This window comes from Oncorhynchus gorbuscha, linkage group LG05, assembly GCF_021184085.1.
Source record: "Oncorhynchus gorbuscha isolate QuinsamMale2020 ecotype Even-year linkage group LG05, OgorEven_v1.0, whole genome shotgun sequence".
NCBI classification, from domain to species: Eukaryota; Metazoa; Chordata; class Actinopteri; order Salmoniformes; family Salmonidae; genus Oncorhynchus; species Oncorhynchus gorbuscha.
The window spans coordinates 27,444,232-27,469,948 of record NC_060177.1 but is presented as its reverse complement, the minus strand read 5'-3'; the positions used below and the strand labels follow the sequence as shown (position 1 = coordinate 27,469,948).

The following is a 25,717-nucleotide window of genomic DNA, read 5'->3' as shown; positions in this document are numbered from 1 at the left end:
CCTCTCTTTTCATTCTCTCTTTCTCTGCCTCTCCCCATCTCTCCTTCACTCTGTCTCTCTCTCTCTCTCTTTCCTCCTCTTTCATTCTCTCTTTCTCTGCCTCTCCCCATCTCTCCTTCACTCTGTCTGTCTCTCTCTCTCTTTCCTCCTCTTTCATTCTCTCTTTCTCTGCCCTCCCCATTCTCCTTTCTCTGTCTCTCTCTCTTTCCTCCTCTTTCATTCTCTCTTTCTCTCCTCTCCCCATCTCTCCTTCACTCTGTCTCTCTCTCCTCTCATTCTCTGCCTCTCATCTCTCTCTGTCTCTCTCCTCTCTCTCTCCTTCTCTGTCTCTCTCTCTCTCCCTCCTCTCTTTTCTCTGTCTCTCTCCATCTCTCCTTCTCTCTGTCTCTCTCTCTTTCTCCTCTTTTCTCTTTCTCTGCTTTCATATCTCTCTCTCTCTCTCTCTCTCTCTCCTTCCTCTGTCTCTTTTCATCTCTCTCTTTCTCTGCTTTTCCTCCTCTTTTCTCTCTTTCTCTGCCTCTCCCCATCTCTCCTTCTTCACTCTGTCTCTCTCTCTTCTCTTTTCTCTCTCTTTTTCATTCTCTCTTTCTCTCTCTCTCCCTCATTCTCTCCTTCACTCTCTCTCTCTGTCTCTCTCTCTCTTTCCTCCTCTTTTCATTCTCTCTTTCTCTGCCTCTCCCCATCTCTCCTTCACTCTGTCTCTCTCTCTCTCTCTCTCTTTTCATTCCTCCTCTTTTCATTCTCTCTTTCTCTGCCTCTCCCCATCTCTCCTTCTTTCTCTGTCTCTCTCTCTCTCTCTCTGTCTCTCCTCCTCTTTTTCATTCTCTCTTTCTCTGCCTCTCCCCATCTCTCCTTCACTCTGTCTCTCTCTCTTTCCTCTCTTTCATTCTCTTCTCTGCCTCTCCCCATCTCTCTTTTCTCTCACTCTCTCTCATCTCTCTCACTCTCCTCTCTCTCCTCTCTTTCCTCCTCTTTTCATTCTCTCTTTCTCTGCTCTCTCCCCATCTCTCCTTCACTCTCTCTGTCTCTCTCTCCTTCCTCATTCTCTCTCTCTCTTTCTCTCCTTCACTCTCTCTCTCTCTCTCTCTCTCTTTCTCATTCTCTCTTTCTCTTCCCCTCTGTCTCTGTCTCTCTCTCTTTCCTCCTCTTTTCATTCTCTCTTTCTCTGCCTCTCCCCATCTCTCCTTCACTCTGTCTCTCTCTCTTTCTCTCTCTCTTTCCTCCCTCTCTCTTTCTCTGTCTCTCTGCCTCTCCCCATCTTCACTCTGTCTCTCTCTCTCTCTCTCTTTCCTCCTCTTTTCATTCTCTCTTTCTCTGCCTCTCCCATCATCTCTCCTTCTCTGTCTCTCTCTCTCTCTTTCTCTCTCTTTTCATTCTCTCTTTCTTGCCTCTCTCTCCTCTTCCATCTCTCCTTCTCTGTCTGTCTCTCTCTCTTTCCTCCTCTTTTCATTCTCTCTTTCTCTGCCTCTCCCCATCTCTCCTTCTCTGTCTCTGTCTCTCTCTTTCCTCCTCTTTTCATTCTCTCTTTCTCTGCCTCTCCCCATCTCTCCTTCTCTCTGTCTCTCTCTCTCTCTCTCTCTCCTCCTCCTCTTTTCATTCTCTCTTTTTCTCTCCTCTCCCCATCTCTCCTTCACTCTGTCTCTGTCTCTCTCTCTTTCCTCCTCTTTTCATTCTCTCTTTCTCTGTCTCTCCCCATCTCTCCTTCTCTGTCTCTCTCTCTCCTCTCTTCCTCTCTTTCTCTTCTCATCTCTCTTCTCTTCTCTCTCTCCCATCTCTCCTTCACTCTGTCTCTCTCTCTCTTTTCCTCTCTCTTCATTCTTCATTCTCTCTTTCTCTGCCTCTCCTTCTCTCTTCTCTCTGTCTCTCTCTTTCCTCCTCTTTTCATTCTCTCTCTTTCTCTTCTCTCTCTCCTTCTCTTCTCTCTCTCTCTCTTTCCTCCTCTCTGTCTCTCTCTCTCTCTCTCTCTCATTCTCTCTTTTCTCTCCTCATCTCTCTTCTCTCTCTCTGTCTCTCTCTCTTTCCTCCTCTTTTCATTTCTCTTTCTCTGCCTCTCCCCATCTCTCCTTCACTCTCTCTCTGTCTCTCTCCTCCTCCTCTTTTCATTCTCTCTTTCTCTGTCTCTCCCCATCTCTCCTTCACTCTGTCTCTGTCTCTCTCTTTCCTCCTCTTTTCATTCTCTCTTTCTCTGCCTCTCCCATCTCTCCTTCTCCTTCTCTCTCTCTCTCTCTCTTTCCTCCTCTTTTCATTCTCTCTTTCTCTGCCTCTCCCCATCTCTCCTTTCTCTGTCTCTCTCTCTCTCTCTTTCCTCCTCTTTTCATTCTCTCTTTCTCTGCCTCTCCCCATCTCTTCACTCTGTCTCTCTGTCTCTCTCTCTCTCTTTCCTCCTCTCTTTCTCTTCTCATCTCTCTTCACTCTCTTCTCTCTCTCTCCCCTTTCTCTTTCTTTCTGTCTCTGTCTCTCTCTCCATTTCTCTCTCTCTCATTCTCATCTCTTTCCTCTTTTCTCTCTCTCCCCATCTCTCCTTCTGTCTCTGTCTGTCTCTCTCTTTCCTCCTCTTTTCATTCTCTCTTTCTCTTTCTCCCCATCTCTCCTTCACTCTGTCTGTCTCTCTCTCTCCTCCTCTTTTCATTCTCTGTCTCTCTCCCATCTCCTTCCTCCTCTTCTCATTCTCTTTCTTCTTTTCATTCTCCTTTCTCTGCCTCTCCCCATCTCTCCTTCACTCTGTCTGTCTCTCTCTCTTTCCTCCTCTTTTCATTCTCTCTTTCTCTGCCTCTCCCCATCTCTCCTTCACTCTGTCTGTCTCTCTCTCTTTCCTCCTCTTTTCATTCTCTCTTTCTCTGCCTCTCCCCATCTCTCCTTCACTCTGTCTCTCTCTCTCTTTCCTCCTCTTTTCATTCTCTCTTTCTCTCTGCCTCTCCCCATCTCTCCTTCACTCTGTCTGTCTCTCTCTCTCTTTCCTCCTCTTTTCATTCTCTCTTTCTCTGCCTCTCCCCATCTCTCCTTCACTCTGTCTCTCTCTCTCTCTTCTTTCCTCCTCTTTTCATTCTCTCTTTCTCTGCCTCTCCCCATCTCTCCTTCACTCTGTCTCTCTCTCTCTTTCCCCTTTTCATTTCTCTTTCTCTGTCTCTCCCCATCTCTCCTTCACTCTGTCTCTGTCTCTCTCTCTTTCCTCCTCTTTTCATTCTCTCTTTCTCTGCCTCTCCCCATCTCTCCTTCTGTCACTCTGTCTCTCTCTCTTCTCTCTCTTTCCTCCTCTTTTCATTCTCCTTTCTCTGCCTCTCCCCATCTCTCCTTCACTCTGTCTCTCTTCTCTGTCTCTCTCTTTCCTCCTCTTTTCATTCTCTCTTTCTCTGCCTCTCCCCATCTCTCCTTCTCTGTCTCTCTCTCTCTCTCTCTCTTTCCTCCTTTTCATTCTCTCTTTCTCTGCCTCTCCCCATCTCTCCTTCACTCTGTCTCTCTCTCTCTCTCCTCTCTCTTCTTTCCTCCTCTCCATTCTCTCTTTCTCTCTCCCCTCTCTCCCCATCTCTCCTCTCCCCTCTCTCTCTCTCTCTCTCTTTCCTCCTCTTTCATTCTCTCTTTCTCTGCCTCTCTCCCATCTCTCCTTCACTCTGTCTGTCTCTCTTTTCCTTCTCTTTCATTCTCTCTTTCTCTGCCTCTTCTCTCCTCTCTCATCTTCCTTGTCTCTCTCTCTCTCTTTCCTCCTCTTTTCATTCTCTCTTTCTCTGCCTCTCCTCCCTCTCTCCTTCACTCTGTCTCTCTCTCTTTCCTCCTCTTTTCATTCTCTTTCTTTCTCATTCTCTCTTTCTCTGCCTCTCTCTTTCCATCTTTCTCTTTCTCTGCCTCTCCCCATCTCTCCTCTGTCTCTGTCTCTCTCTCTCTCTCTCCTCCTCTTTTCATTCATTCTCTCTCTTTCTCTCCCCATCTCTCCTTCACTCTGTCTCTCTCTCTCTCCTCTCTTTCATTCTCTCTTTCTCTTCTCTCCCCATCTCTCCTTCACTCTGTCTCTCTCTCTTTCCTCCTCTTTTCTCTCTTTCTCTGTCTCTCTCTCTCTCCTTCCTCTCTCTCTCTCTCTTCTCCTGTCTCTCTCTTCTCTCTCTCTCTCTCTCCTCTCTCTCTCTCTCTCTCTCTCTCTCTGTCTCTCTCTCTCTTTCCTCCTCTTTTCATTCTCTTTTCTCTGCCTCTCCCCATCTCTCCTTCACTCTGTCTCTCTCTCTCTCTCTCTTTCCTCCTCTTTTCATTCTCTCTTTCTCTGCCTCTCCCCATCTCTCCTTCACTCTGTCTCTCTCTCTCTCTCTCTCTTTCCTCCTCTTTTCATTCTCTCTTTCTCTGCCTCTCCCCATCTCTCCTTCACTCTGTCTCTCTCTCTCTCTCTCTTTCCTCCTCTTTTCATTCTCTCTTTCTCTCCCCATCTCTCTCCCATCTCTCTTTTCTCTCTCTCTCTCTCTCTCTCTCTCTCTCTTTCCTCTTCCTCCTCTTTTCATTCTCTCTTTCTCTGCCTCTCCCCATCTCTCCTTCTCTGTCTCTCTCTTTCTCTCTCTCTCTCTTTCCTCCTCCCTTTTTCTCTCTCTCTCTCTCTCTCTCCTCCTCTTTTCTCTCTCTCTCTCTCTTCTCTCTCTCTCTCTCTCTCTCCTTCCTCTCTTCATTCTCTCTTTCTCTCTCTCTCCCCATCTCCTTCACTCTGTCTCTTCTCTCTCTTCTCTCCTCTTTTCATTCTCTCTTTCTCTCTCTTCATCTCTGTCTCTCTGTCTCTCTCCCATCTCTCCTTCTCTTCTCTCTCTCTCTTTCCTCCTTTTCATTCTCTCTTTCTCTGTCTCTCCCCATCTCTCCTTCACTCTGTCTCTGTCTCTCTCTTTCCTCCTCTTTTCATTCTCTCTTTCTCTGCCTCTCCCCATCTCTCCTTCACTCTGTCTCTGTCTCTCTCTCTCTTTCCTCCTCTTTTCATTCTCTCTTTCTCTGCCTCTCCCCATCTCTCCTTCTCTCTCTCTCTCTTTCCTCCTCTTTTCATTCTCTCTTTCTCTGTCTCTCCCCATCTCTCCTCTGTCTGTCTCTCTCTCTTTCCTCCTTTTCATCTCTCTTTCTCTCTCTCTCCTCTCTCTCCTTCACTCTGTCTCTCTCTCTTTCTCCTCTTTTCCTCCTCTTTTCATTCTCTCTCTCTCTGCCTCATCTCTCCTTCACTCTGTCTCTCTCTCTTCTCTTTCCTCTCTTTTCATTCTCTCTTTCTCTGTCTCTCCCCATCTCTCCTTCACTCTGTCTCTCTCTCTTTCCTCCTCTTTTCATTCTCTCTTTCTCTGCCTCTCCCCATCTCTCCTTCACTCTGTCTGTCTCTCTCTCCTCTCCTCTTTTCATTCTCTCTCTCTGCCTCTCCCCATCTCTCCTCTCTCTGTCTCTCTCTCTTTCCTCCTCTTTTCATTCTCTCTTTCTCTGCCTCTCTCTCCCCATCTCTCCTTCACTCTGTCTCTCTCTCTCTCTCTCTCTTTCCTCCTCTTTTCATTCTCTCTTTCTCTGTCTCTCCCCATATCTCCTTCACTCTGTCTCTCTCTCTCTCTCTCTTTCCTCCTCTTTTCATTCTCTCTTTCTCTGTCTCTCCCCATCTCTCCTTCACTCTGTCTCTCTCTCTTTCCTCCTCTTTTCATTCTCTCTTTCTCTGCCTCTCCCCATCTCTCCTTCACTCTGTCTCTGTCTCTCTCTCTTTCCTCCTCTTTTCATTCTCTCTTTCTCTGCCTCTCCCCATCTCTCCTTCACTCTGTCTCTGTCTCTCTCTCTTTCCTCCTCTTTTCATTCTCTCTTTCTCTGTCTCTCCCCATCTCTCCTTCACTCTGTCTCTGTCTCTCTCTCTTTCCTCCTCTTTTCATTTCTCTTTCTCTGCCTCTCCCCATCTCTCCTTCCACTCTGTCTCTCTCTCTCTCCTCCTCATTCTCTCTCTGTCATCTCTCTCTCTGTCTCTGTCTCTCTCTTTCCTCCTCTTTTCATTCTCTCTTTCTCTGTCTCTCCCCATCTCTCCTTCACTCTGTCTCTGTCTCTCTCTCTTTCCTCCTCTTTTCATTCTCTCTTTCTCTGTCTCTCCCCATCTCCCCTTCACTCTGTCTCTGTCTCTCTCTCTTTCCTCCTCTTTTCATTCTCTCTTTCTCTGCCTCTCCCCATCTCTCCTTCACTCTGTCTCTCTCTCTTTCCTCCTCTTTTCATTCTCTCTTTCTCTGCCTCTCCCCATCTCTCCTTCACTCTGTCTCTGTCTCTCTCTCTTTCCTCCTCTTTTCATTCTCTCTTTCTCTGCCTCTACCCATCTCTCCTTCACTCTGTCTCTCTCTCTTTCCTCCTCTTTTCATTCTCTCTTTCTCTGTCTCTCCCCATCTCTCCATCACTCTATCTCTCTCTCTGTCTCTCTCTTTCACTCTCCCTCCTACTTTGTGTCCCAGGCTTTGTGAGTTTCGATAACCCGTCCAGTGCCCAGGCGGCTATCCAGGCCATGAATGGTTTTCAGATAGGCATGAAGCGGCTGAAGGTGCAGCTGAAGCGGCCAAAGGATGCCAACCGACCTTACTGACCCCTTTGCCGTCCACATCCAGGTAAGAGCAGACGCCATGCCATGCTCACATTCATGCCCAGAGCCAGGGTTAAATGGCAGACAGCCCCTCAAGGTGCTGGCCAATGAGGAGGGAGTAGAGGTGCAGTGGGCTGACATGACTGACTCCCCCCAGCTAAACTCCACTGGCTACTGCATACCTGAAACATGTTATTTTGGTTGTATACCTGAAACTACACATCATTGCAGTATAAGACCAGTACATGTGCTTCCATTGTATATTTCTATGAACAATTTGCTTGTAAATAATATGTGGCTGTTTTACAATGGCCTCATCAAAGTGAAGGGATTGCAATAATGACATATACAGTATAATGTGTAATGGAAATTATAAATGCTACCTTCATTTCTTGTCAGATAGCATTTGAATAAAGTCATGAAGCACTAATTGAATGTCTGAGCAGACTGCCTGAGGAAAGGAGAGGAGCGGAGGAATGACTTTGACGAAACACATTGATGAGGGACAAGTGGAGAATGTCCTGGACAATGATGAGGACAGGCTCATCATTATGACATCCTCAGTGTGTCTCTAACAACAGCCGTTTGTGTGTGTGTGTGTTTGTGTGTTTGTGTGTGTGTGTGTGTGTGTTTGTGTGTGTGTGTGTGTGTGTGTGTGTGTGTGTGTGTGTGTGTGTGTGTGTGTGTGTGTGTGTGTGTGTGTGTGTGTGTGTGTGTGTGTGTGTGTGTGTGTGTGTGTGTGTGTGTGTGTGTGTGTGTGTGTGTGCGTGCGTGCGATGGTGGGGGGTAAGTCTGTCTGGGTTTGGTCTCCTGCCGTTCTGACTTAGAGCATTTGAAAATGGCTATGGGACTCAATGTACATACCAACATCATTGCATACAATGCAACGACAAAATCCAATTATTTAGAGTGTGACTGTGTTAGTTTGAGATGTATAACATGCCATTTGGCCTGGTCTTATCTTTGTGAGCACAGTGCAGCACTCTAGTCTTTTACCCTATAAATGTTCTCTCAGAACTGCTTCAAAAAGAAAAAATAAAGGCCATTATTTTAGTTATTTTTGAAGGTTCCATTTTTATCACCATATTTCCAATTGATTTGTTGACTTTTTCGTTTTGACAGTAATAACCTCCCTTCATTTGGTTTGTCAGCCAGAGACGTTGAGAGAGAGAGAGAGAGAGAGAGAGAGAGAGAGAGAGAGAGAGAGAGAGAGAGAGAGAGAGAGAGAGAGAGAGAGAGAGAGAGAGAGGCTGGAATAAATGGGAAAGTAAAGTCTACATCATATTTACCACTTGAGAAAAAAAATTGGAACTCCACCGCTTCTCTTCTTCTTTTGTTTTGCACCCAACCCAACCTGCCAACCGGCCAATCATAACATGAGATGGCCTCTCCATGGTCGTTGTGTAGCCAACCAGTAGCCACCAGTCACGGGGACACGTTCCCAGTTCCCACATCTGTAAGTTGAACCCATGGTGTCATTTTATTTCTGATGACGTCATGTTGCAGGACTGTGACTGCGTGAGTTGCATGACGTGGCGTTGAGTCCTTTATATATCTCTATCTCTATTTTGTATATTTTTGGCAGCTTGTGAAGTGCAGTAAATGGATTAATTTTGATTGCTGCTAGCTGTTAGGTAAATCTGATGTGCTGATTGACTGGTTTGCTCATGATCGATAATGACTTGACTTTTGACCCTTTTTGCTGTTCAGACGTGACCTTTTAGTGTTTCCTTTTTTTTCTCGTGAACTTCAATGTGTATGGATATTCTGTACCTTTCTCTCTCTCTCTCTCTCTCTCTCTCAATTCAATTCAATTCAAGGGGCTTTATTTGCATGTGAAACATATGTTAATATTGCCAAAGCAAGTGAAGTAGATAATACATAAAAGTGAAATAAACAATACAAATGACCAGTAAACATTACACTCACAGAAGATCCAAAAGAATAAAGACATTTCAAATGTCATATTATGTATATACAGTGGGGAGAATAAGTATCTGATACACTGCCAATTTTGCAGGTTTTCCTACTTACAAAGCATGTAGATGTCTGTAATTTTTATCATAGGTACACTTCAACTGTGAGAGACGGAATCTAAAATAAAAATCCAGAAAATCAGATTGTATGATTTGTCAGTAATTAATTGGCATTTTATTGCATGACATAAGTATTTGATCACCTACCAACCAGTAAGAATTCTGTCTCTCATAGACCTTTTAGTTTTTCTTTAAGAAGCCCTCCTGTTCTCCACTCTTTACCTGTATTAACTGCACCTGTTTGAACTCGTTACCTGTATAAAAGACACCTGTCTACACACTCAATCAAACAGACTCCAACCTCTCCACAATGGCCAAGACAAGAGAGCTGTGTAAGGACATCAGGGATACAATTGTAGACCTGCGCAAGGCTGGGATGGGCTACAGGACAATAGGCAAGCAGCTTGGTGAGAAGAAAACAACTGTTGGTACAATTATTAGAAAATGGATGAAGTTCAAGATGATGGTCAATCACCCTCGGTCTGGGGCTTCATGCAAGATCTCACCTCGTGGGGCATCAATGATCACGAGGAAGGTGAGGGATCAGCCCAGAACTACACGGCAGGACCTGGTCAATGACCTGAAGAGAGCTGGGACCACAGTCTCAAAGAAAACCATTAGTAACACACTACGCCGTCGTGGATTAAAATCCTGCAGCGCACGCAAGGTTCCCCTGCTCAAGCCAGCGCATGTCCAGGCCCGTCTGAAGTTTGTCAATGACCATCTGGATGATCCAGAGGAGGAATGGGAGAAGGTCATGTGGTCTGATGAGACAAAAATGAATAACTTGAATAACTTGAAAACGTCTGTCTAGCAATGATCAACAACCAACTTGACAGAGCTTGAAGAATAAAAAAAAATAAAAAATAAAAAAGTGCAAATATTGTACAATCCAGGTGTGCAAAGTTCTTAGAGACTTACCCAGAAAGACTCACAGCTGTAATCACTACCAAAGGTGATTCTAACATATATTAATTCAGGGTTGTGAATACCTATTGTATGCAAATGAGATATTTCTGTATTTCATCTTCAATAAATTTACTAACATGTCTAAAAACTTGCTTTCACTTTGTCATTCTGGGTTATTGTGTGTAGATGGGTGAGAGAAATAAATATTTTCAATCAATTTTGAATTCAGACTAACACGAGAAAATATGGAATAAGTCAAGGGGTATGAATACTTTCTGAAGGCACTGTGTTTGCCAACAGTGTTTTTGTAATGATTTATCATTTGTACCAACATTTCTTCACACAAGAGGGCTGATGCCCACTTTTGTTGTCATAAGACAGATTCTTTGCTTAAATAACCTTTTCTTAGTCAATCCCCAGCTCTTTAGTTGAGTGATAGACAAGATGACCCTGTGTTTGTGCAGCCAATTAAATCTCCTCCATCCATCTATCCATCCACAAACTGTAAAGAAGCGCAGGAAAATGTTGACTCTCCTCCACTCCTCCCTGCATTTGGTCTGCACTTGGAGTACTTGGTGTGATTGTTTTGTTTGCCTAACATGAGGATAACTTCCCATGTATATATTTATGAGGGGGCTAACCAATTACGTTGTGACTGCAGAGCTGCAGGCAGTGGTGTAGCCCCACACACCCCAGCCTGACTCCACCCACATTCACACACAAACACCATCAAAAATAAATCAAAGAAACTAATACCATGAATGGTGCCTCCTCTGCTTGTGTTGTTTTAGTCTGGTCTTTTCAGTATTATCATGACCAACAATTAACTCAATGTGTTTGTAATTATTTTAGCACTGAATAGATTACTGGTGCATGCCATGTATGAGTTACTATTGTCTCATGATGAATCATCTACAAATATTTTTACTCTCTCCAAAATCTGCCAAAAATAAGCCCCATGCGTTTCTATGGGCTTATTTTGGTCCGAAGCTTGTCACCTGCCTTCCTGCCTTTGGGACAACAACTCCCATTGTTAGTGCAGAGACATGAATATCGTGTCATTATATACAGATCTCTGACTTAACTAAGTGCAGTCTGTCAGGACAATCAGCCAGCAGGGCACTGGGTCTCTCTGGGTTCGCCTGTCTCCCCTGTGGATCAGGTTTCTCTGGGTTCGCCTGTCTCCCCTGTGGATCAGGTTTCTCTGGGTTCGCCTGTCTCCCCTGTGGATCAGGTTTCTCTGGGTTCGCCTGTCTCCCCTGTGGATCAAGTTTCTCTGGGTTCGCCTGTCTCCCCTGTGGATCAAGTTTCTCTGGGTTCGCCTGTCTCCTCTGTAGATCAGGTCTCTCTGGGTTCACCGATCTCTCCTGTAACCTAGGTCTCTCTGGGTTCGCCTGTCTCCCCTGTGGATCATGTTTCTCTGGGTTCGCCTGTCTCCCCTGTGGATCAGGTTTCTCTGGGTTCGCCTGTCTCCCCTGTGGATCAAGTTTCTCTGGGTTTGCCTGTCTCCCCTGTGGATCAGGTTTCTCTGGGTTCGCCTGTCTCCCCTGTGGATCAGGTTTCTCTGGGTTCGCCTGTCTCCCCTGTGGTTCAGGTTTCTCTGGGTCGCCTGTCTCCCCTGTGGATCAGGTTTCTCTTCGCCTGTCTCCCCTGTGGATCAAGTTTCTCTGGGTTCGCCTGTCTCCTCTGTAGATCAGGTCTCTCTGGGTTCGCCGATCTCTCCTGTAACCTAGGTCTCTGGGCCCGCCTGTCTCCCTGTGGATCATGTTTCTCTGGGTTCGCCTGTCTCCCCTGTGGATCATGTTTCTCTGGGTTCGCCTGTCTCCCCTGTGGATCAGGTTTCTCTGGGTTCGCCTGTCTCCCCTGTGGATCAGGTTTCTCTGGGTTCGCCTGTCTCCCCTGTGGATCAGGTTTCTCTGGGTTCGCCTGTCTCCCCTGTGGATCAAGTTTCTCTGGGTTCGCCTGTCTCCCCTGTGGATCAAGTTTCTCTGGGTTCGCCTGTCTCCTCTGTAGATCAGGTCTCTCTGGGTTCACCGATCTCTCCTGTAACCTAGGTCTCTCTGGGTTCGCCTGTCTCCCCTGTGGATCATGTTTCTCTGGGTTCGCCTGTCTCCCCTGTGGATCAGGTTTCTCTGGGTTCGCCTGTCTCCCCTGTGGATCAAGTTTCTCTGGGTTTGCCTGTCTCCCCTGTGGATCAGGTTTCTCTGGGTTCGCCTGTCTCCCCTGTGGATCAGGTTTCTCTGGGTTCGCCTGTCTCCCCTGTGGTTCAGGTTTCTCTGGGTTCGCCTGTCTCCCCTGTGGATCAGGTTTCTCTGGGTTCGCCTGTCTCCCCTGTGGATCAAGTTTCTCTGGGTTCGCCTGTCTCCTCTGTAGATCAGGTCTCTCTGGGTTCGCCGATCTCTCCTGTAACCTAGGTCTCTCTGGGTTCGCCTGTCTCCCCTGTGGATCATGTTTCTCTGGGTTCGCCTGTCTCCCCTGTGGATCAGGTTTCTCTGGGTTCGCCTGTCTCCCCTGTGGATCAGGTTTCTCTGGGTTCGCCTGTCTCCCCTGTGGATCAAGTTTCTCTGGGTTCGCCTGTCTCCTCTGTAGATCAGGTCTCTCTGGGTTCGCCGATCTCTCCTGTAACCTAGGTCTCTCTGGGTTCGCCTGTCTCCCCTGTGGATCAGGTTTCTCTGGGTTCGCCTGTCTCCCCTGTGGATCAAGTTTCTCTGGGTTCGCCTGTCTCCTCTGTAGATCAGGTCTCTCTGGGTTCGCCGATCTCTCCTGTAACTCAGGTCTCTCTGGGTTCGCCTGTCTCGCCTGTGGCTGTGTCTCTCTCATCAATCTCTAATTGAGAGCCACTTCAGGGTGTACGCATTTGTGTGAAAGTAGGTAGTTATCCATGTAGATATAAAGATGTTTTTCCAGTAGTTTGTTCTTCATCAGTTGCTTCCACTTAAAACTCCCCTCTGGAAATACAAGCTGTTATGTTTTAAATAGAATGTTTTTTCTTCTTCTATACTGTAACTTCTATGGTAGATGCTTACTTTGAATTACTGGTGTTTTTGTATAAAAACTGGAACATCTATAATCAGGTATTTTAGTGCGAAGGCTTATCTCTAATGGTCCTGCTTGCTTCCGCAGATATGAAATGCGTTACCAGCATCTCATCTCCCACAGTTAAGTAGCTGATCTATTATAAAATGGTAACAAGCTCATTTCTCAGGAGAAAATAACAGAACAAAGACTTGCGCTCCACAAAGTCAGATATTTTTCATGTGGGCTCTGTGAGAGTGATTAGCTGTGATTTGGCTGTCTTTTTCTACCAGGATTCAGGGCCAGTACACATTAAGGATGATTGCATCCAACTGTAACTCCAGCTTATTCAACCATTGCCAAAAAGCACACAAATCCATAAAAAGTATGTATTTCATATCTACTGTTATGGCAATGAAAACATTATAGCTCTGGGTGTATTTTCCAATAGTTTGAGTATTCGTTTTTAATTTGTTCACTACACGAAAAAAGCATGAAAAGATGATCATAAACTTTTCCTCCCCCTGGAGTTATGTAATAATAATTTTTAACATGATAATATTATCATTAATGGGCTACTATTTGACCTTCAGTGCATCCATTCGTCTTCAGCGTCCCCCTTCCCTCGGTTGTCATTGGAATTTTTTACAATTATTATCACAAATGATCAGCAAATACTATTAACAGAGGAATTAACAGAGATGACAGGCTAACGTTTAGTAAAATCATTTTTTTCTGAGTCGAGAGTAAAGTTGTTTTAAATACCTACCGCCTTTGGATTAGAGCTGTCACATCATACATGACTGTTGCTTATGGTAAAACACAACCCCTCCACCTTCAGCCCACTACTTTCTAGATCTGATTGACATCCTCCTTCTTTTCCTTTGTCTGTTTTCCATTCTGTTAGCTGTGCCTGTCAGTGTGCTAAACCAGGCAGGAGCCAGCACCCTGAACAAGACCCCTGTGCCCTCACCTCACTGAATCTGCTCTCTCTCTCTCTCTCTCTCTCTCTCTCTCTCTCTCTCTCTCTCTCTCTCTCTCTCTCTCTCTCTCTCTCTCTCTCTCTCTCTCTCTCTCTCTCTCACAGGATGAAGGGCCACAACACCTTATTTCCACAAGTGCAGTATAAAGTACAAAGACTTCTTGCTCTGCTACATATCATGAAAGAAGGGTGGTCCCTTGATTCTGCTGGAAGAATAGCTGGAGAAGATTGGGTGACTGAGGAGGAGAAGGAACCCGGAGATTCTTTTTTAATTTTTTTTTAGCAAATGCCTCTTTTCCCTGTTTTGCTTTGGCGTCTGTGGAAGAGGATTTTTTGCAGAGACCAACTTTTTGCTGCTGTTTTTTAAACAAGATGGAAAACCTTTATAGACACATTATGCTCAAAGCATGCAAACTGACACCGATATATATAGACATTAACACACTCTTACCAAACAAACATGCATACATACAGGCCAACACACACACACACACACACACACACACACACACACACACACACACACACACACACACACACACACACACACACACACACACACACACACACACACACACACACACACGCACACGCACACACACACACACACACACACACACACACACACACACACACACACACACACAAATATTCTCTCAGACATCCTACAGTGTACATACCTGTATGTGCATTTGCCAACTTAAACATACATGCGGACAGACAGACACACACATAAACACACACACACACACACACACACACACACACACACACACACACACACACACACACACACACACACACACACACACACACACACACACACACACACACACACACACACACACACACACACACACACACACACACGCACACATACACACACCAGCCTGCTGCCATTTTGGTTTTCGTGCCTACACAGGTGATGTGCTCTGTGAACAGGGCGAGCTCTGAGAAAAGAAGAAGAGAAATGGAGAATCCAGGAGAATTTACATGCATCATTCCTTAGGAAATAGGGACCAAAGGACTTAACGCTTTTTAAAAGAATATAAATATATATACATATATATATATATATATATATATTTAAAAACTCTTACCTTGTAGCTGCAAGTATTACAATTTAATAGTAGTCAAAATAAATCATTAAATCAATATCCAGTGGCCTAAGTAAGAATAAAAAGATAAAGGAAATAATGTATACATTGAAAAAAAGACAAGGAAACGTAGTAAAGGGGCTGATTATTATGTTCTGGTTGCTGTTTTGCCACCAGTTAGTAGATTAGAAAATGTAGAATATTAGAAAAGTAGATTTGCTCTTTTTTGCTGTTGTTTTTTTTAAAGAAAAAAATACTTGAACTTGTAAAGTAGGGAGGGATGAAAAAGGAAAAAATATTCATCTTGTCTGTCCCGTCCCAGTGGGCTTTGGGGCATTGGGGTCTCTCTCTTGGATGTTACGGTCGGGCCGCTGGACATGTCCCTCATCATGGTGTACAACTCACTCACAGCACTATCTGACAGCTATAAAGGAACTGTTTTTGAGAAGAGGGGGAAGAAGAAGAGAAAAGACAGATGAACCTTCCGAGTGTCTGTGCTGGACAGGGTGCAGATATGAGAGGCTTATTTCCCACAAGCCTTTGTGTTCAAGCGACAATCCACTGTAAAAAAAACAAGCAAATCGGACATGGTGTGTTCTTTTCTTTTGAGCTCTATTATTACGACAGGAAGTGTGCTATTATAAAAGTTATTAAAGAGTTGCATAAAGAGAAGCTCCTGCAAACGAGATGGACTAATGGACAAAAATTAAGGCAAGCAGAGAAGAAAATGATTGAGTTGATAGCTACTGAAACTGCCAAAAGAGTGGACTCAACAGTATAACAATGAATTGGCTCTCGTGGCGTTTGAGTAAACGAAAAAAATAGACCCATTAAAAATAACCATGTTTTAGGCAAGAGGGAGAAAGAGAGAGAGGGATAGGGATATTTATGTCCGCTGAAGCCGCTCTAAAGCTCTGGTGAGATTGAGAAACATCGCCTCATCTCCCCGGCTGTAGAACAGACACAAGCAGAACTTGCTCTGAAAGACACGCTAGATTTATCGATGGCAAAACAGTGGAAGCTTTTAGAGCTCATTTAACTTTGTCGTATATAATGTACATGCCACTGTTAACATGTCCCATCCCTGACCTGCTTTTTTTCAAATATTATATAATAAGCCTGTGGAAAAAACCTACCTATCCGACTCAACCTAACCTAACACAGTCTGAATTACAGCCATACCACAGCCATCATTCAGCTCCTCCCTGCCAATCCATGCCTAGCAGAACACAGCTCTGAACTCTTAACTTGTCAGGCTTTGACTTAGTGTCCACGAGACCCTTTATTTGGACTATTTTACAGTGGTGGATGCAGCTGGCCCCTCTATGAAAACCAGATCAATATGTTTGCTATGAGTCTCGAGGAAGGATAAGATGGCAAGTCATTCATTGTCCACACTTCCTCAAGTTCTCTCAGTAGAACACCAGCTCTCCCCCCTCCCTCACAACTCCCTGAGAGTTGACTGAAGGCATACCGAGGGGGAGGTAGAGCTGGACATGGAAGAGAAGGGGAGAGGAAAGTGGGAGAAGTCAACAGCCAAACCCTGATCTCTGAGCTCTACTCCACGCCAGCATGTCCAACCTCGTCTTACTTTATCCTTTAAAGTGATGCTTCTTGGAGTTTTCCCCCGGGGACCGAAGCCACAGCAAGCGCAGCCTCCATGTATCTGTGCTGGCTTGCTCTTGGGGAATGGGATTGAAGGGTTGATAAGGAATCACTTGGCATGTATTAGGTACCTGCTGCCTTCTGTCCAGCCTGTGTCTGTTTACCTCTGGGACTTGCTCTCCAAAGCAGAGCGGACGCATTCCAAGTCGCTGACTGAAAGCCCTGCCTGCCTGCCTGCCTGCATCACACAAGAGACATCAAGACACATGACTTTCATTCTCTTTCTCCCGGCTGCTTAAATACAACACAATGCCAATCTTTTCTGTGAGCGAAAAGCTCTTGGATTTGTCTTGATTTGTATCCTTGTTTTTATCATACCACATTACTGTAATGAATGTTAGCTTCTGACTTTGTGTTTGTGTTCCTCTGCTATGAATAGACACTGTTCTGTTCCATCATGCCTTCCAGAACCCCAACCTAGCTGTTCATAGCTGTTCAGCTGTTCCCCTGGAACAATGTTTCAAACCAACCTGCAGTTCAGTGTTTGGCTTCAGTCGCCTTCGATTATCTCTTCCTCCGTATTAGACATGCTATTTCACCTTTCCCTCTAATCACGTTGTAATAGTGAGGCTCTATACATTAACACCAACCAAGTGAAAAGTCATCTGCATAATCACCTGGACCAAATTACAGTGGGGATGGTCCCTTGAATGCTCTGTGATGACAGAAGGTAGATTAGAGAGAATTATGTTTGTAGCGGCTCCCTGGCAAGGATGCCGACAGCTGACCTGGCACCGATATCACCGCAGCCGTATTTATGATGGAGATGAGATGCAGGAAGCAGGATGAAACCCTCCATGTCAAAGCTACTCTGGGTATTAATGTTGGATATTTGATTGGCGTGGGTATAGATTATGTTGAAGATAAGGCAAAAGAGACCCGGTTTGAAATATTGCTCCAGGCACAAAAGGTACTGAACAATAGCAGGTTGAAATGGTTAGCAGACAACCAACTCCTCCGTTTAAAAACCCTCAGTTCCTCTGTTGCAGCTGCCTGCCGGGTGGCATGTGCTATTGCACTTAATTGTGTCTCAACAATCGCCTCAGAGGCCGCCATTTTCCACAAAACAACCAGCTCTAAAAGTGTTGTCTTTGTCACGGCAGTATTGCAGTCGGGACACCTGCAAAGCACAGAATATTGTTCAGAACTGGAGGAGCACAGTAGTTATTTTGAATCAAAACGATGCCCATTGAAAAAACAGTGCCAGCTTTGGTCATGGGTTGTCGCGGCTTGCCTTCAAAAACAGTAAAAACACTCAACCATTAGTTGTTATGAAGTCAGCCAAACATGTAGGAACTAGGAAGCCACATGAATTAATGTGAAGTAGGTCAATATGAATGCATGTACTTCACAGCAGCCATTTTGTGCTCATTATTTATGTAATGCTGAATTAATCAATAGGAAACCTAATGTTCCGTGAGCGATGAAATCTCCTATGCTTGTCTCTCTGCCGCTTCAAAAGCACCTCCTGCAGGACTAGTCCCATTAGCCTCCCCATGAGCCCTCTGATGGCTCCTACACCAGATATATGCTGCACACCCCTACAGTCAACTTAGAGCAAGGTTAGGTTCAGCCTAGGTCCAACCCCCTGCCCAGTCTTATATTCCCTGCTTGGCTAACGTGCTACGCTCGTATAGCCTTTCTGTTGCACCAGGGAGCTGCAGAAACATGCTTGGGAAGGCTAGATTAGACAATGTTAAATCAGGGAGCTGTTTGAACGAGGGTACTCTTATTGCTCTTCTACACAGGGGAGGAAGGTTATTAGTGTGACATGCAGTGAAAACAGAAATAGCTGTAGTGAAGCCAGGCTCTGGAACATCAGAAATGAGAAGTGGGTTTTATATCCTTCTTTTACTGACTGCAGAAGGCTGCCAGCTCAGCCAATCTCAGCTCAGATCTGGCCCTGTCTGGCCTTAAGTCGAGGCACAGGCTGTCTGGAGAATGTTAACTTAGGGGTGACTCGCCTTACGCAGGACTGAAATCCACCCACTCATGTTCAGATGAGAATATTTAGATTGACATTATAGGTTATTGATGTTGTTCGTTCAAGTCACTTTATGTCTGTTTGGAAACATAGTACCCGTCAAAAGTTTGGACACGCCTGCTCATTCAAGGGTTTTTCTTTATTTTTACTATATTCTACATTGTAGAATAATAGTGAAGGCATCAAAACTATAAAATAACACATATGGACTCATGTAGTGACCAAAAAAGTGTTAAACTAATCAAAATATATTTTAGATTTTAGGTTCTTCAAAGTAGCCACCCATTGCCTTGATGACAGCTTTGCACACTCTTGGCATTCTCTCAACCAACTTCACCTGGAATGCTTTTCCAACAGTCTTGGAGGAGTTCCCACATATTCTGAGCACTTGTGGGCTGCTTTTCCTTAACTCTGCGGTCCAACTCATCCCAAACCATCTTAATTGGGTTGAGGTCGGGTGATTGTGGAGGTCAGGTCATCTGATGCAGCACCATCACTCTCCTTCTTGGTCAAATAGCCCTTACACAGCCTGGAGGTGTGTTGGGTCATTGTCCTGTTTGAAAACAAATGATTGTCCCACTTAGTGCAAACAAGATGGGATGACGTATCGCTGTAGAATACTGTGATAGCCATGCTGGTTAAGTGTGCCTTGAATTCTAAATAAATCCCAGTGTCACCAGTAAAGCACCCCCACACCATTTCACCTCCTCCTCCATGCTTCACGGTGGGATCTACACATGTGGAGATTACCCGTTCTCCTACTCTGCGTCTCACAAAGACACGGCGTTTTGAACAAAATCTCAAATTTGGACTCATCAGACCAAAACACAGATTTCCACCGGTCTAATGATGATTGCACGTGTTTCTTGGCCCAAGCAAGTCTCTTCTTCTTATTTATGTCCTTTAGTAGTGGTTTCTTTGCAGCAAGGCATGATTCACACAGTCTCCTCTGAACAGTTGATGTTGAGTTGTGTCTGTTACTTGAACTCTGTGAAGCATTTAATTGGGCTGCAATTTCTGAGGCTGGAACTCTAATGAACTTATCCTCTGCAGCAGACGTAACTCTGGGTCTTCATTTTCCTGTGTCTGTCCTCATGAGAGCCAGTTTCATCATAGTGCTTGATGGTTTTTGTAACTGCACTTGAATAAACTTTCAACGCTCTTGAAATGTTCCAGATTGACTGACCTTCATGTCATAAAGTAATGGACTGATGTTTCTCTTTGCTTATTTGAGCTGTTCTTACCATAAAATGGACTTGGTATTTTACCAAATAGGACTATCTTCTGTTTACCACCCCTACCTTGTCACAACACAACTGATTGGTTCAAACGCATTAAGAAGGAAAGAAATTCCACAAAAGAACTTTTAACAAGGCACACCTGTTAATTGAAAGGCATTCCAGGTGACTACCTCATGAAGCTGGTTAAGAGAATGCCAAGCATGTGCAAAGCTGTCATCAAGGCAAAAGGTGGCTACTTTGAAGAATCTCAAATATAAATATATTTTGATTTGTTTATCACTTTTTTGGTTACTTAATGATTCCATATGTGTTATTTCATAGTTTTGATGTCTTCACTATTATTCTACATTGTAGATAAAAGTAAAAAATAAAGAAAAACCCTTGAATGAGCAGGTGTGTCCAAACTTTTGACTGGTACTGTATGTAAAATATAATATAACAAAAACATATTTCTGGTCATGTCAACGGTCAATGTAATGTCTGACCTTCTCATGTAACATTAGCACCTGTGAGGCAGTTATTCACATTTCTTAACCTCTGGTTATTCTGCCTCCTCTACTGGTTCTAGTTATAATACCTTCCTAGTTTGCATTCCATAAAGTCTGTCCTCATGAGGAGTTAGAAACCTCAGATCTCCGAGGCTGACAGAGGGGCAGGGTAACCAATCCTAAGAGCCGAATAGGTTGACTAAGAGGCTAGTTAACCAATCATCTGAGCTCTGAAGCTGGTGGATGGGTTGAATAACCAATCCTTGTGAGCAAAGAGAGATCTGCCTAGCATGTCTAGCAGACCCCAGCCCCTGGGTGTAGAGAACACTCACCCTAAAATAGCAGTGATTGTCAAGGAAAGGAAGTGAAATGTAATTGACTGAAAGTGGAGAGATAATTAAAGGAACCTGTTGGACAGGAGGGAGAAATTAATGGCTCTCATTTAATAGCTGCTTTGGGAGAAGAGGAGAGCTTTTCCGTCATCTCGCTTAGGTAATGCAAAAAGGGGTTTTCGCCGTGGAAATGGGATTTTAGCTGAGAGGGGAAGTGAAGTGGGTTTGGAGGGGGGGGGGTGCGTGCTAAACTGAAACTCCACAAAGTCACTTCGATACTCAGGGCATCAGGCGCTATGATGTCATGATTAGTGGAAACTTTCAGAGCCTTGCCTTCCCCATGGGCCCTGCCTGCCTTGTCAGGCTGGGGAGGAATAAGAGCTGCGTATTTACCCAGAGGCGTAGAGAGTGTGGTGGGAGCTGGGGGAGCATGTTGGACCTCTGCCAGGGCAGCTGGAGGAGCCAGAGACAGAATCACACTGTCAGTCAGTCAGGAGGAGTGCTGTCTGTCATTGAAACATTAATGCCTTGGATTCATCAGGTCATCGTGCAATTTTAAAAGACACTAAAAGGAAAGACTTTATTCATAAACAACATAAAGAGCAGTCAATCACAGAAAAGTGTGGGATCATGTTTGACAACAAAGCTGGAGATTCGAATCAAAGTGATGGAGACAGAATTTTTTATTCCTTCATGTAAATAATTGAACACAAGCAAATGAGTCAGGAAGTAAGAACTGTACAGTAGAGAGGTCTGTCTATAGTAGTCGCCTGGCTGCGTGGGACATTGATGTCACTATAAAACGTATCCACAGCAGTGCAGGGAATCTTTGGAGAGGGTGGGATATTTTAACCTTTTGGCCTTTTGGTTACTGAGTAAACATGAATGAATATGCACTATACACTCAGCTGAACACCACCCAACATAACAGGGAGAGGATAGCAGAGATCTGATTCTAGATGATTTAGTAGGGCTTCAATTCCAGCCTGGAGCAATCCATTAATTAGGTTTACACTGACACATCATGATATTTCTGACAGTTGAAAGATTGCCTGTGCACTAGCTAATTGGATTAGTCCAATCGGAGCTGATGAGACTGATATATGTGACCTCAAAGACGTGAAGAGTAGGCCCGCCCCTCAGTCTGCTCCGTGCCATGCAGAGGAGCAGGTGATAGTGACAGCAGCCGTTAGTTCGCTAGTTGCTAGCTAGCTAGCTTGCCACCGGGGCTGGGCGGCGCCCGCCGGTCACCACTGCATTCCACAGCTCCACGGGTATGGGCAGAAGGGGGTGAGGGGTTGCCAGATTGGAGCTGAAAACATATTTACACATTATCCAAACACAGAACACAGGTGTATGATGAGAAAAAAAGAGGGCCAGGTGAGCCGGATGCACTGCTACTAGAATGAATGACTACCCTGCAGATCTCCCTGCCTCTGTGGCCTGCCCCTGCCTCTGCTCTCCTTCAGCCCGAGTACACAGCTGCCTGCGGTACTCCTGTACATATTACATAGCTTATTTTTTAATTCTGTTAAGGCTTCTTTATAGACGACCATACAATAAATCATGTTGAAAAAAAGAAAGAAATAGTTCATATATTTCACTGACTACGAGAAGGAAACTATGAAATAATTGATCAAAAACAGTAGGGATTTTTTTTTCTTGTATATTGAAGCGCTGATGTTAAAATGGATTTTATATTAATGTTGGTAAATGGTTCTTTTTTCCCCATTCTCTTATGTTTTCTGTTTTGTTATCTGCTGAAGCTGCGATGGACCCATTGTCTCAAGGTTTATTCTGATATGCTTTGAAGATACATGTTGAAGGGACTTTTTGCAACACAATCCCCATATGGAATTACTTGTAAATGGGCAAGTTTAAAGACATGCTGTTGACAGAAAGCTCTTACATTCAGTACAAGACTTAGAAACTTGACTGTACAGATTATAAAAGGTCATGGAGATTCATAATGATGAATCCATTGCACAACACAATTTCGAGAGGACGCATCGGCTGTAAGTAACGTTCAAAAGGATTTCACTGTCGACCTTCTGTTCTTTGGGAAAACCTCAGAACATATGTTGTCAGATTTGTATGGAAGATAAGCTGTCATTTAACGTGATCATTGTCTTTTAACCTTTTAACATTTCTCTTTTGTTTGATCATTTCTTTCTTCATCTTGAATTATTATCTTTTTCTAGAAAAAGAATCAGAGACATCTCTTTGATTGTCGTCTTTTCTGTATGCGGGAAGTTTCTCTCAGACATAATTTCTTAAGAGCTATTTCAACATTACTGGACAAACTTGTATATAACAACTGTGTGGTTGACTCCAACACCACTGAAGAAAATGTGCCACTAACAGATTCAAAGTTCCACAACACTGTTTTGGTCTAGTCAGGTCAACCCATGGCCCTGACACCAAACTGATCAAGAGAGGGAAGTCTGCCTTAAAACACATTCATTCTCTCTGGCAGTATTACCTTAAAAAAACGCAGCACATACATTGTATTCTGGGGATGCCAATGCTAGTTCTTTTCCATTGTTCGTAAACATGCTCTGGTTTTTCCATACTGAGATGATGAGTTTCTGTTTCATTGAAATGCAGCTGTCAGTTGTAAAGATTGCCTTGTGTCAGTTTTGCCTCAATCCCACTTCTGACACCAATAAGGACGGGGTCATACAGTACAGTTACATTTCCATCGGTTACATGGACCAAATTTTACCACATGAAACCAACAGAGCAGAGTTGCCCTAATCAAACATGAAATGAGAGCCTTTGTGCAACCATTAAGATATAAAGGAAAGCGAAAATCATCCACTGTACTTTGCTTCATGAGACATTACATTCCCAGGTTCTCTCTCGCATTTCATCCACTTGATTTGACTTCTGTCAGACATATAAAACATGTCATTTTATGTATTTTATCGTCATTTATTTTAGGTACATATTAGCTGATTTATTTATATTTTCGATATAATTGTATATATCTTTCTCATTTTTACTTGAACAAAGTTAGTTGATTATCCCTATTTTCTCAAAACGGAACTGTAATTTGACTTAGTGTTGGCACGGGTCTGTTTTCCCTAATTCGGGGTGGTTTCTCCCATAGTGCTCCTGAACTGTAGTTCTCTAGTTCATTATATTCTGCTTAGACTAAAATAAAGCACAGTCCTGTAGAAGATTGAGCCTGCGTTGTCCTCCTTTTATTGATTCAATCATTTACAGTCAACTAAAGTCTGCTGAACTTGGAAGAGCATGCCATGACATGGCCTTGGTTGGTATAGCTGTAAAACATCTTGTGGTGCCTTCTGTCATGTGATATATACACAGAATGCATTTAGAATGTGTCATTGTTATAATTGAGATAATAGTGCTAACCATATCTGAATAACAAATTAGAAGGTTAGTAGAAAATCGTTTAAAAAGGACGAATAATGCATAATAAATGGGAGGGAGATTGGGAGTGGGAGGGGAATCATTTGTGAATTGATGAACCTGAAATGGATATTCCATTGACCTCTGAGGTGTAACAGTTGAAACAAACCAAGGTGCACGAGGGATTTTTGTGAGTTGGCATCTGACTAATAAGAAGTAAAAGATCAATAGACGAATCAATGAATTTGATCTCGTAGACCATAATAACAAAGGAAAAGGAAGGAAGGAAATATTGGTAGTGCAGACAGAGGCTTCAGTAACGTTGAGCCTGTCTGTGGTTAACTAGGTGACCTTCTTATGGACCAACTCACCTCCGCTTTCGTTAAACCTAAACAGTGAGGACACCAGCCTTGACACATCACACGTCACAGCCCAGTTCAAAGGTTACACTCAGTTGGGCCAAATATGATTTTACTCTTTATTTTGAGTATCTCTGGTTGGACAGCAACACATCCCAGAATAGAATATGTCACCCAAGGGATTTCAATGACCACATAGTCCCCACAGACACTAAAGATGTATCTTCTTTATTTGTCCCCCGGTACAAAGAGAATAGTATCGGTGTGGAAACAGATTTATAGTGGTTAAATCTGCAGATGATAAAAAAGCACAAAGGCCCAGTTGGAACAGTAACTCGTAGCCATCACATGGTGACTCTTGGTCTGTGTCCCTGGAGACTTCCTCATTGTGCTGCCGACAGTCCATGATTCCTCATGACAAACTGGATAGGTCCTCGATGTGAGTCTTTGCAGAATTATTTCTGCCTTTTTGATTGTGTCTCTCTCCTACCCCTGAGATTTCACAGTGTTGCCTCTGAGCTATAAGCTTCTGCAGCTAGCTAACACTGTCGATACTCAATCTGTCCTGTTTCCCCTAAAGCCAATGAAACACAGCTAACAGGCTTTTGGTTGTTTGTTTTCGGGGAAGGAGGGGTGTGGGTAAAAGAAGGTAGAATACTACAAGAACACTTCCATCTGTACTCTTCAGAGTGTAGAATACCAATTAAAGACTGGTTGAAGATTTTCAAAAATACATTTAAAAAGCTGTTATGGGGGAGATAATAAAAGAGATGGATGTTTTTGTGTTTGGTTGTGTACTATTATGAGAAAGGGTCAGATTGTTTCGACAATGTTAATTCGAAATTCCTCTGAATGGTTACCCTCAATTAAGAGATCCCCACTTTTTTCAAGCAGGAGAGGTGTGGTGAGTTCTCCCCGTTCTCTCAACCTTACAGCTCTTCAGTTCCCTCTTTTGCATGAGGGTGACACACACCTACTTCTCTGGTAAGTGAGAAGTTCACACTTGTTAGGTGCCTTGTGTTGATACAGTCTGGAGTCCCAATTAGAGGTGAGAGAGAAAAAAAATAGGTAATTGCTCAAATAGTTAAAAAGAAACTTCCAGTTGATCCTGCATCCCGCTTACACAGGTATGCTAATAAGGATTTCATACACTGTAAAAAAAAAGAAAAAAAAGAAATCCTGTCGTTTTTACGATAACTTACTGGCAGCCTGGTACCTGTAAGTTACTGTAGGAAAAAAGTACAGTATGTTACCGTACATTCCATAGAAACTACAGTAATGTACTGCTAAACTAAAGTTTATTTGGAACTTACAGTAGCAAACCTTTTTGTACAGTAACTTACAAATAACTGGCTGCCAGTAAGTTACCGTAAAAACAACACTACTTTTTTTTTTCTTTACAGTGTAACTACGTTGTTTTGTCTACGTCGTAGTATGTTGTAATATTCACCATAATAATATTATTATTGAATAATATTGACTTATTATTGGTCATTTCGCATGCATTTAGCATATGATGTTAATGGTTCATCAATGTATCGTTTTTTCCATTAGGGCTCCCAAGAATGCCACCCTGGCAACTTCAACCAGGCCTATTATCATGTCCTTGTAATGGGTAACATGTCGGAAACACTAAGCATAGGCTATGCCACTCAAAAGCCTCTATTTGTTCACAATAGTCTATTCAAGGCTG

General features: G+C 43.8%; 1 protein-coding gene across 18 annotated transcripts in view; it reads left to right on the top strand.

Annotated features, from left to right (window-relative positions):
• LOC124035774 (CUGBP Elav-like family member 4) overlaps positions 1-13,997 on the top strand; it is a 214,360-nt gene extending 200,363 nt beyond the window's left edge. For all 18 annotated transcript variants that reach the window (XM_046349467.1, XM_046349465.1, XM_046349455.1 and 15 more), the window contains exons 12-13: positions 6,414-6,563; positions 13,586-13,997. In XM_046349467.1, coding sequence (XP_046205423.1) covers positions 6,414-6,541 — 128 coding nt within the window. In that variant the 3' untranslated portion in view covers positions 6,542-6,563; positions 13,586-13,997. The remainder of the gene's footprint in view (positions 1-6,413; positions 6,564-13,585) is intronic.
• The last annotated feature ends 11,720 nt before the right edge of the window (positions 13,998-25,717 follow it).